The 15400-nt window shown below is 53.5% G+C and overlaps 5 protein-coding genes across 5 annotated transcripts; 2 read left to right on the top strand and 3 right to left on the bottom strand.

The window, feature by feature from the left end:
* Positions 1–293: 293 nt before the first annotated feature.
* Positions 294–3805, bottom strand: PtrM4_001480 (SPS1, Serine-threonine protein kinase; the record flags this gene model as incomplete). The annotated part of the gene is made up of 2 exons (XM_001941748.1): positions 294–1016; positions 1067–3805. The coding sequence occupies 2 exons, from the start codon at positions 3803–3805 to the stop codon at positions 294–296; spliced, it is 3462 nt and encodes a 1153-aa protein (XP_001941783.1).
* Positions 3806–6929: 3124 nt separating this feature from the next.
* On the top strand, positions 6930–9012 carry PtrM4_001470 (LysU, Lysyl-tRNA synthetase (class II); the record flags this gene model as incomplete). The annotated part of the gene is made up of 7 exons (XM_066102593.1): positions 6930–6995; positions 7104–7142; positions 7196–7415; positions 7464–7692; positions 7741–8617; positions 8667–8792; positions 8845–9012. The coding sequence occupies 7 exons, from the start codon at positions 6930–6932 to the stop codon at positions 9010–9012; spliced, it is 1725 nt and encodes a 574-aa protein (XP_065964795.1).
* Positions 9013–9288: 276 nt separating this feature from the next.
* On the bottom strand, positions 9289–10380 carry PtrM4_001460 (Abhydrolase-6 multi-domain protein; the record flags this gene model as incomplete). Its single annotated transcript, XM_066102592.1, has 1 exon — positions 9289–10380. The coding sequence occupies one exon, from the start codon at positions 10378–10380 to the stop codon at positions 9289–9291; it is 1092 nt and encodes a 363-aa protein (XP_065964794.1).
* Positions 10381–11958: 1578 nt separating this feature from the next.
* PtrM4_001450 (Hexokinase) lies at positions 11959–13554 on the top strand (the record flags this gene model as incomplete). Its single annotated transcript, XM_001941745.2, has 3 exons — positions 11959–11998; positions 12049–12197; positions 12247–13554. The coding sequence occupies 3 exons, from the start codon at positions 11959–11961 to the stop codon at positions 13552–13554; spliced, it is 1497 nt and encodes a 498-aa protein (XP_001941780.2).
* Positions 13555–13849: 295 nt separating this feature from the next.
* On the bottom strand, positions 13850–14212 carry PtrM4_001440 (uncharacterized protein; the record flags this gene model as incomplete). Its single annotated transcript, XM_066102591.1, has 2 exons — positions 13850–13894; positions 13979–14212. The coding sequence occupies 2 exons, from the start codon at positions 14210–14212 to the stop codon at positions 13850–13852; spliced, it is 279 nt and encodes a 92-aa protein (XP_065964793.1).
* Between the last annotated feature and the right edge of the window lie 1188 nt (positions 14213–15400).

Raw genomic sequence — 15400 nt, 5'->3', positions numbered from 1 at the left:
AAAGAAGACACAAAGCGAATCTTCGAATCGGAAAAAAGTCGTAAAAGGCAAACAAGTAGTTGCGTTCCCTTTTTTTCCGGTCTCAGAACGCCAAAGTTGTTGTTATACAGGGGGTTGGTCGAGGGACAACTGTATCGCAAGACATTTGGGAAAATGGCCGCAGATCCACGTCGTAGCCAAGGTGTCGCCAGATGATCAGGCAAGGCGAGGCCGGGTCCCAAGAGCATTTTTTTAGTGTCGACAAGAGATGTGGTTGGTGTGTAGGAAATACATGAGTGGTTTAATGCAGAAGCTCAGCTCATGTCCATCATGTCCTCGTCGCAGGCGTATGTCGCGAGGATTTCGTCGCTGGGTCCGAAGTTGCCCTCATAGACGGTGGCACCAGATCGGCGCCTTGCATCGACCCATCGACATCCGTAGCAGGCAAGAACATCGTCTGCAGTAGGGCGCATGTCGGGATCACGATGCAGCATCGCATACACGACCTCGTCCATGCAGTTCGGATCATTGCGGTGAATCATGAACGATGGTGCTCGCGCAAGCTCTTCCTCGGGAGAGGAAGGCTTGACCATGATTGCCGTCATCGGGTCCTCATCGGCATCAGACATGAGGAAACCATCCATCGATTGTCTGGCGTTCTCGGGAACTGGGTCGCCGTTGAGGTCGCGGCTGAGAGTGCTCTCGGCGCTCCATGTCAGGCTTGGGAGAACAGTCGCAAACTCGCCAGATCGCAGCTTCTGCCAGTAGTCACCGTTTTCGGGGATGACACAGTTGCCGGCGATCTCAGCCAACATCATGCCGAGAGCGAAGATGTCAGCAGGCTTGTCGAAGCGGCCAGAGAGTTGTTCGGGAGCAAGGTAGTGGCGGTCACCTTCGCCGTCGATACCTGGTGGAGCTGGCCATTGACTCGCAAGACCAAAGTCTGCAATCTTCAGCCCACCCTCAAAGTCGATGAGGATGTTGGCTGGCTTCAAGTCAAGGTGGATATAGCCTGCGTCGTGAATGGACTTGAGACCCTGTGATAGGGTTAGCGTGGTTGGTGGACAAAGACCATTTTTAGACTTACCGACAAAAGCTCCAACAGGATCTTCCAGATGCGGAAGTCGTCAAGGCGGCTGTTATAGCCGACGTTGTCAAGATACTTCCTCAAATTACCGCCCTCGCAGTACTCAGTTTGAATGTACAGGTGCTGGTTGGACTCCCAATGTGTCTTGATGTCCAGCACATGCTCGTTTCCTCGAAGAGCATAGAGGATTTCCACCTCGCGCATCTTCTTTAGACGGTCACCAGTACCGATGTACTGCTTCTTGGATTTCTTCACGACCCACACTTGGCTACCGGCAGGTGACCTAAGAGGTGAAACCTGGACTGGCTTGCTAACGCGGTAGACAGTGGAGAACTCGCCCTCTCCGCCATCTAGGGGCTTGATCTCATGGAAACGCTCGCTCAGCGACTCGTCCACATCGTTCTTGGTGAGGCCGATTGGTATGGCGCCTACACCACCAAAGTAGCCAGAATCGCGAGGCGTAGTCGGGGTCGCAGGTGCACACGACCCAAAGCTGCTGTTAAGAGGGAACGATCCGCGTCGGTTGCCAGATATGGACAGTTTGCTCGCATCGGGAGCACCAAACGATTCGGTTGCGGGTGTCTGTGGTGTGCCAAAGAGACTTCCGGCTGCTGTTGACTGCTTAGTGTTGTTCTGTGGGTTTGATGACTGGATACTTGTACGCGCGACGCGTCGCGAAAGAGGCAGAGGGCGACCAATATTCATGGAGTGCCGCAGCGACCGACTTCGATTTGCGTCAAGGGCGTGTGCAGAGGGGGACTTGTCAACCGTTGGCGTAGACTCCTCGTCATCTGACGAGCTGTCTTTGCCCGGGACCATTTCGGGGTTGGAGCGAGATGAGTACTTACTCGTAGGACGACCATCGTTGTCGGGAATGGCAAAGGTATCTGTGCCAATAGAAGGGCGCGAGCGGAACGTCTTACGGCGCAAGCTGCTCTCCTTTGAACGACGACTGGAACCACCACTGGGCTTGGTCGGAGTGGGTGGCATGTCATCGGCACTCGACTGACTGTCACCCATCCGATTCGCTGTTGGGGACTGGGCATCCGGCTGGGTGTCGTCGTCGTGGTCACCATCGATACTTACGAAGCTTCCTCGGCGCTGCATGGTATTGCCCATGTCGCCGAAAATGCTCGGTCGCTTACCAAACGAGTCGGTGGAGAACTTGGACACGTTGGCGCTGAAGGGAGTGCTAGGCGTGCCAAACTGGTGCTGAGGCGGTCGCACATCGTTACCGAAGAGACTGCCCGATCGCTTTACCAAAGGCGTGTCGAGGTTGAGGGACCTGTCTGCGGCAGCTGGAGGAAACGACTGGCGCTTTGATGGCGTGTCAGGCATGACATAGATGCCACCAGCCGCAGGCTCGTCCGCATTGCGGTTCTTCTTGGACAAAAGACCAGTGGAGAAGGCGACAGGTGGGGGCTGCGCGGCCTTGAACGGAGTGTCGAACGAGTCTTGCGAAGACTGCTCGCCGTCCTCGGCATTCGGGCGTCCAATGCCGATGGGGAGGGATCGGCTGAAGAGTGGGTTGGTTCCTGGGTTTGTGGGAGGGGCAAATGCAGGGCCGCTCCACTGAATGGCTGGTGCTCGGGGAGGGGCCATTGGCGTACCGCTGCTAAATGACGAAGTAGAAGACGGAGTATGGGCGTGTGAAAGCGGGTGTGGCCCTCCTGGTCCCGGCCGAGGGGTGGGCTGAGGCAAGCCCATGCGCCCCGCATCGAAAGTGGACTTGCGGAAGGGCGTTTGCGCGGACAAGGAAGCTGGAGGGTTCATTGTGCTGTCTAGGGACATGCGATTGCGCGTCTTGGAAGCCGCCGCTCCAGGCATTGCGAACTCGCCGTCAGGCTTGCGCGGGGTACTTGAGCGTTGCGACAGGGTTGATCTCCGAAGAGAGGTTGCGCGGCGAACAGGCGAGGTGGGCGTGGTGTTTATAGGTGAGCTGTTGAAGGAGAAGGCGTTGTTCGCGTCGTTGTTATACTTTGTGGGCGAGGTGCCCTCGGCGAAAAGGCGCAATGAGGGGGTTGGGTCGAAGATGCTCTCGAAGTCGTTCTCGAGGTGGCCGTGCAAACTGCGGCGCTTTGCCATGGGGCTGCTGCCGGGCGATCCGCTCAGGTTCATGAGTCCGTCGTTGCGCTTGAGTGGGCTTGACTTTGCGGGGGGCAAAGGCGACAAGTCAGGACGGCGGGCGAATTCAAACTTGATGGGTTTGTCATCTACCTCTAGGCGTTTGTCCATGTCCATGGTGTCGGGAGACTCTGCGCTCGGCCGTCGGGCGGGAGTGTTTTCCATGCCAGCGGTTGGTCGGGCCAAAAAGGGCGTCGCGTTGCCACCGTCGGGAGAGTCGGCCAGTGCGCGTCGTCGCGGGCTCTTGGAGTTGCTGCTGCGGGTGCGCGGTGACGAGCGGAAGGGACCTGCTGGGCGGCGCAGGGAGAACTTCTTCTTTGCGGGGGCCTGTTGCGCTAGTGGTGACTCAGGGAAGAAAGTCGCGATAGGACTGGTGGGCTTGTGCGCTTTGGGCGAAAAGGCGCGCGCAATGGCAAGTGGTGAGATGGGAGAGCGGGGCGTGTCGGAGTTGCGGAGCTGGAAGCGCGACTGCTTGGAAGGCGAGCGTGAGAGCGAGCGGCGGAGTTCTTGCAGGTGCGAGAAGTGGGCGCCGTCGAGTCGATAGCTGTGGGGGTGGGTGGGTGAGGGAAAGTGCATAGTGCCGCCCTCACGACTAGGCGAATATCCGTAGTCCATGGTTCGCAAGTAAAAGCGAGGGCTGAGGGTCTCGCGCGCTGTGGTAGCGTCCAAGGTCAGGGTCGGAATGGCAGGTGGTGATGACTCCTGGGAGGTGTCTAGGCAGGCGCAGTGGGCATGGAGAGATGGCTATTGTCGAGGCGATAGCGATAGCGCCAGGTGGGTGTTTGCAGGATGCAGACGTGTGCGGGGTGAGGGGGCGCTGGTATGAATGCGTGGAATGCTGCAGACACGTGCGCGAGGTCGTCGTCGTCTTTCTTGGCGTTGAAGAGCGGTAGGATCCACCTCAGCAAGCAGCTTGCTTGGTCCGGTAGTGATCCATACAAGGCCTGCTGATGGTGCTCACTCGGTGGGGGGCAGGATTGCAAGTTGGGAGAGGTGGGTTGGTGGTAGTGGGTGTTGTCGGCGTGTTCGTGGGCGATTCGCTGCGTGTCGTGAGGCGAAGGCGGAATGCGCGCGTGTGTTTACCTCGTCAATGGGGAAGGCGTACTCGAGCCAGGGCGCAGGCGCGTCACGACGTGATGATGCAATGCAGAGGGGAGACTTGTTGCGATCGAGCGATGAAAAGACCCTTTGTGCGCTCGACAGCGATCGGCTGGGGATGCTATGGTATATGGGAGAAGACGCGTTCGCCAGTTCGCGCTGGATGTCTTTTCGCCCGTGTGTCGTGTGGCAGGAAAGGCGGCGGGCATGGTCCGTGCACACCCTCACCCGAAAGCGCCCTGCAGCAAACCGTTAGTCCCGCCTGCCAATCGACGACATGGCAGCAGGCCCTAAATGAAGCAGCCAGGGCGAACAAGCGTTGCAAGAGACGTTTAGACACGTCGCGTACCTATTTGACTGCTGCATGCACTGCCTAAAAGTTCCACGACGCGCTGGTGCGGAGCCTCTGCCACGTTGTGTTGAACAACCGTTGTGTTGAACGGTCGTGTGTTTATTGTTATTTGTTGATCAACAACCGGGACCAAAACAACGACGAACCCTCGCCACCACACACGCACGCCTCCCCCAACCACACTATCGGCACCGGCACCAGAAAAGCTCAAACCACCGCTGGCCCGTGATTCGACCACGCCGCTAGCATACCCCTATCCACTTTTTGCATCCAAATTAGCAAATCTTATCACCTTCATGCCCGCCAGCTGCCCAAAAGGTGCGGGAAAAGGGGCTCCCCTCGGTCAGTTCACACTTGGTTGGCGGCCCGCCCGTTCCCGGCATTGAGACACAATCAGCCTGAGCCCACAATCTTATCTCTCCGCATTATGATTGACCATGCAGCTCGCCAACGTTGTCTGAGCCTCCAAGGTTCAGTTCGTATCGATTGTGCTGACTGTCAATCCAATCCACCTTCATCTATCGATAGGCCGTGCCAGATGTGAGTCTGTGATGGTGGTTGATGCCTGTGCCCAGTACGAGAGAGGGGTCATGAAAAAGACGCTTCATTCCAGAATCTAGAATCACACCACACGCAGATTCGAGCACGTCTAGTCGCTTTTCCCGAGTGATTTGAAACACAAACACCATCATTTTCATCATTTCCCATCACGTGTTTGCTCGGCCTCTCGATTGCACGGCTTCCCGTGATCCATTTGCTTTGTCGTCATTTGTTCTGGCGTCATCCGCGCGCTTGTGCGATCGAGAACAGGTTACACATGACGTAGAGCTGGAGATGCCCACGTTGCTTGCGATCGCTGAGCAGCTCATGTCGCTGCGAACTACCGAACGGCATCCGGGCCGTGGCATACAATCTTCGGTGATTTGACGCCAAAGGCATCCCGGCTAGCCTACCAGTCCAGCATGATCAGCTGCAGGAACAGGCTTGACTGGTCATGATTTCGTGTTTCGAGAAGATCGTACCTGCTTTAGCTTCAACGCCATCTATCCTCCGTTTCCATGTGCAATCTTCGTGATCAGCAGTCGCTCGAACCGCAACAACGCTCGACCTTAATAGCACGAAGAAACAATCATGAATGGCAAAGAAATCCATACGCCCACCAGCCCCTCCCGAGAGAATCCGACCAAGCCCGATATAGCCCGCCATACGTGGTTGGCCAAACTGTGTTTCGAAATCCCGGCCTACCCAAGCTGTCTTTGTCTGGCGGACGCGATGTCGTGCAGCAGTCAGCCCTAGCCGCACTTGCGGCAGCTATCAACCCCACCATCCCGGTGCACCCCAGAGTTGATGTTTCAAGAAGCGTCGCAAAGCAATTTTCCGAGTTTGGAGTGCAGCTGAGAGTAGTGGCCCAATACGATCGCTATGGTGATGGATTTGGCGTGTCTCATTAGGCTTGAAGACATGGCAAGGACAGAGACGAAACATGAAACAAGACGAGGCGAAATCCGGGCAGAGTATGTCTATCAATAGTTAGGTCGGTCTATGCCATGTCCACAGCTGCACTTACTGGGGCTGACGAGTAAGTTACTCTGGGCCTCAACATTACTGCCTGATGATTTACAGGGTCAGGAGATGACAGATCCACAGTATATCCCGTCGCTAAGGGGATGTGCTCGCCGCAGGCACCAGCGCTGCGCGCCTTCGTATTTCTCATCGCAGGCCTGGGTCATCCTTGAATGATGGGGTTAGACATGGGCCGCGTAGATCTGGTCTGCTTGCGTGATTGTGAGATTAAGAGTCAGGCGCATGTCAAACAGTCATCTCACGCTTCATTGGATGAGTCAGATGCAATGATTCTGGCGGAGTTTTGCATACCATATTGTCTGGAATATTAAGTCAAGGTAAACATTCTTGAATAAAGATTCATCTGCGACTATAACAACCAAATGACGCCGCGTGTGTAATCTTATTGCCCAATCTACTGGAGCGGATGAGGCGACAACTCCGTCAATGCCTGTTCCTGGTGGTCTACAAATCAAATGCGTCCACAGCCCGACAATATTCGTCCCAGTCCACCAGTCGGAGCAGAGGACTTCAAATCTGGTTTCGAAACTTTGGAAGCTTCCTCTTCTAGAAGATTATGACTGTGTCGTGAGTCAGATGCCGGATGGAAAAACGTTAATCCTGTATATGCAGTCAATGGCGGGGTGAGTCAAAAAGTTTGGCGGGGCAATTTGTCCCATCGCGCCGCCCACACGAGACAAACTACAACACTCTCCAATCGCAACAATGGCTGACGAGCAACCCGCATCCCAGCCACCGGCTGCTGAGGCCAAGGACCTCCATACCGATCCTGTAACCGGCGAGAAGATCTCTAAGAGTGAACTCAAGCGCCGCCAGAAGCAGCGCGAGAAGGACGAGAAGAAGAAGGAGAAGGAAGCGTCACTACCCGCGCGGCCCAAGAAGGAGAAGAAGGACGATGTCGAAGAACTTAACCCAAACGTATGCATGCTTTCAAGATGCGATCAATTAGACAAATTTCTCATCGTATGCAGCAATACTTTGAAATTCGCTCCAACAAGATCAACGCGCTCCGAGCCTCCAAGCAACCTAACCCCTACCCACACAAGTTCCACGTCAACTACAAGCTCGCCGACTTTGTACGCGACTACTCGCATCTCAAGAAGGGAGAGACAGAGCCGGAGAAGGAGATTCGCATCGGTCTTCGCGTCATCACACAGCGATCCGCCTCCAATGCGCTCCACTTCTATGTTTGTGCGTATATGGCATAGTGACCACACAATCCCAACTAATCGCTTGTAGGCAAGGCAGAGGGCGTCAGCATTCAGGTCATGTGCCAATTGCAGGAGTCCAAGGCCGATGTACCCTTTGAGAAGCAACACGAGAACATCCAGCGTGGTGATATCATTGGTGTCATTGGCTTCCCCGGTCGAACTGCCCCCAAGAAGGGTGGTGAGGGTGAGCTGAGTATTTTTGCGCGCGAAGTCATCCTTCTTACGCCATGCTTGAGGATGTTGCCGACAGAGCACTTGTAAGTCTCATTCAGGTTCGGGAATGAACTATACTAATGCTTCGATAGTGGTTACAAGGACCAGGAGCAACGTCACCGCAACCGGTTCCTCGACCTCATCATGAACGACTCTACCCGCAACACTTTCATTACCCGTACCAAGATCGTCAAGGCCATTCGCAAGTACCTCGATGACCGGGACTTCCTCGAGGTTCAGACACCCATGATGAACAAGATCGCTGGAGGTGCTACAGCACGGCCGTTCAAGACATACCACAACGAGCTGGACATGGAGCTCTACATGCGTATTGCACCAGAGCTGTACCTCAAGGAACTTGTCGTCGGAGGTCTGGAGAGGGTCTACGAAATTGGTCGCCAATTCAGAAACGAGGGTATCGATCTCACACACAACCCCGAGTTCACCACTTGCGAGTTCTATATGGCATACGCCGACTACAACGATGTCCTGAACATGACCGAGGAGCTCGTCAGTGAGTTGGTCAAGGAGGTCACAGGTAGCTACGAGACCGTCTACCACACTCAGAGCGGCGAAGTATACAACGTCAACTGGGCCAGGCCATGGAGGCGAGTCGAGATGATACCCGCATTGGAGGAGGCAACTGGCGAGAAGTGGCCACCAGCGACTGAATTACACACTGAGGAAACCAACAAGTTCCTCAAGAACGTGCTCAAGAAGGTCAACGTCGACTGCTCAGAACCCCGCACCAACGCAAGAATGATCGATAAGCTGGTCGGCGAGTTCATCGAAGAGACTGCCATCAACCCTACCTTCATCATCGGTCACCCAGAGGTCATGTCACCACTTGCCAAGTACCACCGCGATATCCCAGGTCTCTGCGAGCGTTTCGAGGCATTCGTGTGCAAGAAGGAGATTTGCAACGCGTATACTGAGTTGAACGACCCCTTTGACCAGCGTCTGCGATTTGTAAGTTGCTAAGATGGGTGATGATAAATATGTACTAATGCGTGTATAGGAGGAGCAAGCAAACCAGAAGGCGGCAGGTGACGACGAAGCACAGCTCATTGACGAGACCTTCTGCCAGTCACTCGAGTACGGTCTGCCACCAACCGGTGGTTGGGGTATGGGTATCGACCGACTGGTAAGAATGCCGATGTGTAGATCGAGCTTGAAACGAATGCTAACTCTTACAGGTCATGTTCTTGACCGACCACTACACCATCAAGGAAGTTCTCACTTTCCCCTTCATGAAGGATATTGTCGAAGACAAGAAGCCCGCGGCGGAGGTCGTCGACGTCGCGCCTAAGCCCACAGAAGGCATTCGTGAGTACAGCCTATTCCTCAAAGCCTGTCCATACTAACCTGTGTCAGCCCACAAATAGTTTTAGCATATCATCACTGGCGTCATCGGTAGGAATTGATCAGGGCAGGAAGTAAAGAAGGTTATGCTTCATGAGTAACGCAAAACAAAAAATGATCATCTGATCACGTTATGAGATACAGTATTCATTGTTCGTGTAGAAATTTACCTCAAATCGATCTTCCAAGTTCAAGTTTTATCCTTGTCTCATTCCAGATACAGAGGAATGGCTTGACAACATCGAATTCCTATCCTATCACCCCTTTTACCCAACCCCCTAATACTTGGGCTTAAAAGGCAGCGTAGCCATGAGCCTGCCCGGCTGCGCATCCACCCCAAGCAACTGATACAACCACTTCAAAATGATAAAAAAGCTATCCGGCTCACCCATATGTTTCTTCTCCTGCACAAACCTTGCCTCCTTGGGCATTCCATGCTGCAAGGCAAGATAATAATCGTCAATGGGAAAAATCTCATCCTCAGTCCCATTCACCAGTAACAATCTCGCACAAACGGGTTTATCAAGCGTGCCATCATTCAGCAGCGAGAACTTTGCGCTTGCCTCTTGCTTGAAAGCTTCAACGTCGTTTCCGTACCCCCATTTATACGCCAGTGTATCTGCTAGATCAAAGGGATACTCGAGATGATTTACATGGTCCAGCCACTCCCGGTCGAACATGTGATGACACCCACCCCCCAACGCCACCACGCCGGCAAGACGCTCCGGGTGCGTGTGCGCGACGCGAATGGCGTAGTAACCGCCTGTGCTAAACGCCCAGATAGCCGTTTTCTTGGTATGCAAGCGCGGTTGCGCTTCGACCCAATCGAACAACGATGAGTAAAGGCGGTCTGGCGACGTAGGGTCCGATACATTTGCGGGACAATCGCCTGTACCGGGGATCTCTAGGACAACGGTTGCAATACCCGCGGCGCGGAAGCCTTCCATCCAGACGGCAAGTTCAGTGCGGTAGCCGTCGAGGCCTGTGAAGATGATCACGGTGGGGACGGGGGCTTCCTCCGTTGCTGACTCGGGGATGAGATGGTACACGGGTATCGTGTCGCCTTCATTTGGTTGCCGGTGCGTATGCGGTACCAATACCTCTTTCACGGGATGCGGGCGCAACGAGAGACCTTTGAGACAGGCGTCTTTACCTAGGGCCCAGGCTTCGCGCTGGAGCGGGCTGCGGGGCGCAGGGAAGCGGGCGATGCGGTAGACGGCTGAGGCGCGGAGGTAGTATTCTGAGGCTTTTTCTAACTCTCCGGCTGCTTCGGCGGTGGTGGCGGTGGTGTAGAGGGATTGTGCGGTGGGGAAGAAGGTGCGGGCGTAGGTGTCCCAGTTGTAGGGTTCGCGCATTTGGGAGGCTTTCATGCTGGCGAGGATGGGGGGCGAAGTCCGAGGCGGTGCCGAACATGAAGGGGTAGACTCCCATTGTTGCCTGGGGGGGAGGGTTAGTTGGTGGAGATGGTTAGGTTAGGGGTTGGAAGGGTGGGCCTGGATATTTTGGGGCTATTTGTGCTGATGTTGATGGAGATTGGACGTACGTGTGGCTTCCATTTTGTCTCCCATAGTTGCTCAAACGACTCGTGGTGTTTTGCTGGTATGCCGAGTTTATCGTGGATGAAGAATTTACCACCTGGAGCCGCCATGTTGGTTGTTCCTCTTTCCTAGTCTACTATCTCTTTCTTTGTCTTTTACTAATCAGTATAGTGGTAGCTGTATATCGTACACTGGCGGTCTGTCCATATGTCTGTGGTCCGGTGCTATTATTGTTGAGAGAAAAAAGGCGGAGAAACAACAATCCATTATCTTCCATTTTGATTTATTTATATCAGGCTCTTCTGTACTAAGGTTTGCGGATCGCCACTTTTGGGCAACGTAAAAAAACCGCTGCAGTGGATGATGGGGCGGTCCGCTGCAGACCCGAGTTTCGGGAGTAAAGGCTGCAGGGTCCGTGGGCGGGGAGCCGGTATTTGGGTGAATCTGCGAGATTTGCATGTTTGCAGGAATGCCGTACTGCGCAACACAGATGTTTGAAGATGATGGAGGGTTTCCGCAAGGCTGATATCATGGAGAGGATTTCGGGCCGATGGGGTACCGGGGTTTTGTGATATCAGTCTTGCTTCGGTGATACGGCGCTGATTTTCAAGACAATGGTATTCATGTTGTAGTTCTGTTATTCAAACATGACATTCTGTATCTGCGGAAAAGCAATTATATGTGCTAGAATGCGATGGATCATTGACCGATTGACCGCTTTGCTGCACAGGCAGACAGCCAAGATCCGCTTCGGCAGTAAGGTACCGACAGGGCTGTCCTCAACGGTGTGACATGCAGTTAGAATGATGCATCTTTTACGTTGCATAAACCAATTGGAAAAGATGATCGTATGCCATTTACAAACTGTCCGTTGTGTTGCGTCGAGACATGAAGACGAAAGATGATGTAAGCAGGGGGTGTGAGAGCCCAGAACTCGGACACCGGAACGTGGGGGTTGCGTCAGGCGGGGCCATCCCAAGTTTGCGCGCGTACCCCTCGATTGACCTGCCGTGACACCTTTACGTTCTAGAAGTTTATTCTCAACTCTTTTCGGTCATCCTTAGACTCCATTCATCATCTCACCGCCTGCAGGAAAAGCCTTCAAGCGATTGGTAGACGTTCGCGGCCGGCCGCATTATCATTCAGCCTTTGTAAGCCTCACTCACCGTACTACGGCCAAAAGCAACCTGGCCGGGTGGAGCTGGTAAATATCTTATACAAAAGTGGGATTAGCCACCTCGCAGGGCCATTGAGCTCTGGCCTTGAGTTGCAGCGCCTCCACAGCGCATCGTCATTCACACACTAGCAACTACTTCAAGTTCCCCACCCGTCGTCCTCAACCCCGTCCCCTGAAACACGACCCTCTCACGATAATACCGACCGCATCAAACAAATCTCAAAACCGCAAATATGGTGTTGCTAGGCGCAAGAAAACCACCGTCCCGCAGGGGTACGCTCCCCGCCCAACATGATAAGGATAGAAGGAATAACCGATGCTAGGCTCCATGGCGGATATGCCAAAGGATCTGAAGACGCAGATCGATAAGCTGGAAGAGCTGTTTGTCGTAAACACAGACAAGCTGAAGCACATCACGAACCACTTTGTTAGCGAGCTCGAGAAGGGCTTGTCAGAAGAGGGAGGAAGTATTGTGAGTCGCGACTCATACTGGACTGGCAGAACAGAGCTGACGCAGATAGCCCATGATTCCCACTTGGTGCATGGCTTTCCCCGATGGCCACGAGACCGGCAGCTACCTTGCGCTCGACATGGGCGGTACCAACCTACGCGTCTGCGAAGTCACCCTGACCGAAGAGAAGGGCGAGTTTGAGATTATACAATCAAAGTACCGCATGCCCGAAGAGTTGAAGACGGGAACCGCCGATGAGCTTTGGGGATACGTTGCCGACTGTCTGCAACAGTTTATCGAATACCACCACGAGGGCGAGAAGCTCGAGACCCTGCCTCTCGGGTTCACATTTTCATACCCCGTCTCGCAAGACGCCATTGATCACGGTGTCCTACAGCGATGGACCAAGGGCTTCGATGTTGCCGGTATGGAGGGCGTGGATGTCGTGCCTGGCTTCAAGAAGGCGCTGGAAGACCGTGGCGTGCCCATCAAGCTCGCAGCTTTGGTCAACGATACCACCGGTACCATGATTGCGTCTGCATACACAAACACCAGTATCAAGATTGGTTGCATTTTCGGTACTGGTTGCAACGCTGCCTACATGGAAGAGTGCGGCGAGATCCCTAAGCTGAAGCACATGAAACTTGACCCGAAATTGCCAATGGCCATCAACTGTGAATGGGGCGCGTTCGATAATGAAAAGAAGGTCCTCCCAAGAACACCCTACGACGTCATTATTGATAAGGAGTCACCACGACCCGGTCAGCAATTATTCGAGAAGATGGTCGCAGGTCTATACCTGGGAGAAATCTTCCGTCTAGTTCTCCTGGATCTACACAAGGGTAACGAATGCTCAATGTTCGAGGGCCAAAATGCCAGCAAGCTCACCAAGCCCTATTCGCTCGATGCCGGTTTCCTCTCGCAAATCGAAGAGGACCGATTCGAGAACCTGCAGGACACGGCCGATCTCTTCCAGGAGTCTCTCGGCATTACATGCACAAAGCCCGAACTTGAGCTTATCCGCCGTCTTGCGGAGCTCATCGGCACCCGTGCCGCCCGTCTTACCGCCTGCGGTGTCTCTGCCATTTGTAAGCACAAGAAGTGGGATGAGGTGCACGTCGGTGCCGACGGCTCCGTCTTCACAAAGTACCCCCATTTCAAGATCCGACAAGCCCAAGCGATGAAGGAGATCATGGACTGGCCCGCCAAGTATGGAAAGGGCAAGAACGATCCCATTGAGGTGCTTCCTGCTGAGGATGGCTCTGGTGTTGGTGCTGCTCTTATCGCTGCACTTACCGTCAAGCGTGCGCAGCAGGGTCTCTTGGCTGGTATCCGGGATCAGGACGCGTTGTTGGCCATGGCACCGAAGAAGAAGTAACCGATTTTGTAACGGTTCTCGATAGATCTATGATGAAGCAATTTTGCGGGTCTAGCACACTGTCTCACAATATCCCACGTGGCTGGTTCATGTAAAAGACTCTTTATAGCACTCGAAATTCTGCTTTGTATTATGTGTGTAACCTAAAGGAGTGTGGATACCGCTTTGCAAAGTAACCCTCCTAAACCAAATCATCCTCGACCTAAGACAAAGTCATATGAGCATCGTATTCTTCCCATTTCTGACCTTCCTTTCAGTTCCGGTGCTTTCTCAATATGTAGGACCGGGTTCAAGATCAGAGACTGATACAGTTCAGTGCATTAAGACTGACCAGCGTGTTCTGTCACGAATACAAATTAGCATTTAGCTGGGCATACAAGACGGAAGAGCGGTATGAAAACAGCGTTGGAAAGAATCTACTCACACTCGTCGTAGGATTAGCAGAGCAGCATTTCATAGACCCATCACAAGCAACACCCAGAACCTGAACAAGACAATCGAGCTTGAGGACATCGAGCACTGAATCTCTGCTTTTGGTCTTGCAGCACATGCGCGTGTTGTGTCCGCCGTTGCATTGTCCAGAGGGTTGGTATGTAGGCGACGATGAGACGGCGAGGGCCATTGAGAGGACGATGGAGAGGATGGTGGATTGTCTCATTTTGGAGGAGGTGTTATTGTTGTGAGGGTGATGTGATGGTGGTAGGTAAGGTGCTTGATTAGATTGAAGTGGTTGTGTTGTTCTGGTTATTTGTGCTGGGAATGGATGGTGGTGGGGTGGTCTTATATAGACAGTTTAATCGTGCCAGAGTAGAGTGGACGCTGGAGATTCCGTCTCTTCCTGCCCTTCATCTTTTTTCTTTTTTCTCGTCTGCGTAGGTGGTACAGTGTATTGCTGATCTCTCTCCATCGGGATGGAAGAAGCAATAGCTGTTGCAATTGGGATGCCGCTTGCAGTTTCTCGGCCTCCACACGCCGTTTAGCTTTCATCCTACATACTCGCTCAGGTGTAGCTTGGTGTAGTATTGCTACTACTGGGACCGAACTGATCTCGAATTGCTTTTTTGTGACCAGCATAATTCTGGAAAACCGTTACTTGGTTGGTCCAGAGGTGGTTCGCTACATGTGTACTAGATGGCTAGCTGCCAAAAACAAAGTAAACCTCGTTCAAAGGAAAGCGTACCCGTTGTGCGAACGCGGGGTTCGCGTAAGACAGGGCTTGTATAGCTTTAAGATCAGGTGCTGGAGCACTTTAGACACGTATATTGAGCCACTGACGACGCTCGCTACCAGAAGTATTATCATTAGTATCTTCCATATGAGGCCTTCGACGCGTAAATGCCCGGCTATGTCTGGGTGCCGACGAAGCAGTTTTGCGGTCCTGAGTTCGATTTGTGCATAGCGAAATACTAGGCACAAGCAGAGTAAGAGAAGTCCACGGGAGGGCAGCTTCTGCAACAAATTTCAACGTATTCCCAGAACCAGGTGACGTACCCGCGTTCATAGGCCATAGAAATGACTGATTACAGGTTGCATACAAGTCCGGCTCTAACTATCAAGACCTAAGGTGCTCCCCGCTTCCGCTCTGACCGGCCCTGCGCTAATCACGCTCCTCTACGCAGAACGACCGTAAACTGAGGTTCTACTGCAGCTCTCGTGCTTGGTGCTCTTCAGCCGCAATGCAGATCTTGTCAACCTTGGCACGCTGCTCTATCAGATTTGCGGTTGATGTGCAGCGCCAGCATCGCGAGTAGCGCTGGTAAGCCAGGGTAAGTTTAACTAGCGGAAGAGGGTCTAGTCAACTAGTGCTCGCATCCAACACTTAGCATGTGAAGTCACAGCTTAGCTA

The sequence above is a fragment of the Pyrenophora tritici-repentis genome, chromosome 1 (genome assembly GCF_003171515.1).
Source record: "Pyrenophora tritici-repentis strain M4 chromosome 1, whole genome shotgun sequence".
In the NCBI taxonomy this organism is placed as follows: Eukaryota; Fungi; Ascomycota; class Dothideomycetes; order Pleosporales; family Pleosporaceae; genus Pyrenophora; species Pyrenophora tritici-repentis.
Note: the sequence above shows the minus strand (reverse complement) of the source record. Positions and strands in the feature narration are given on the sequence as shown.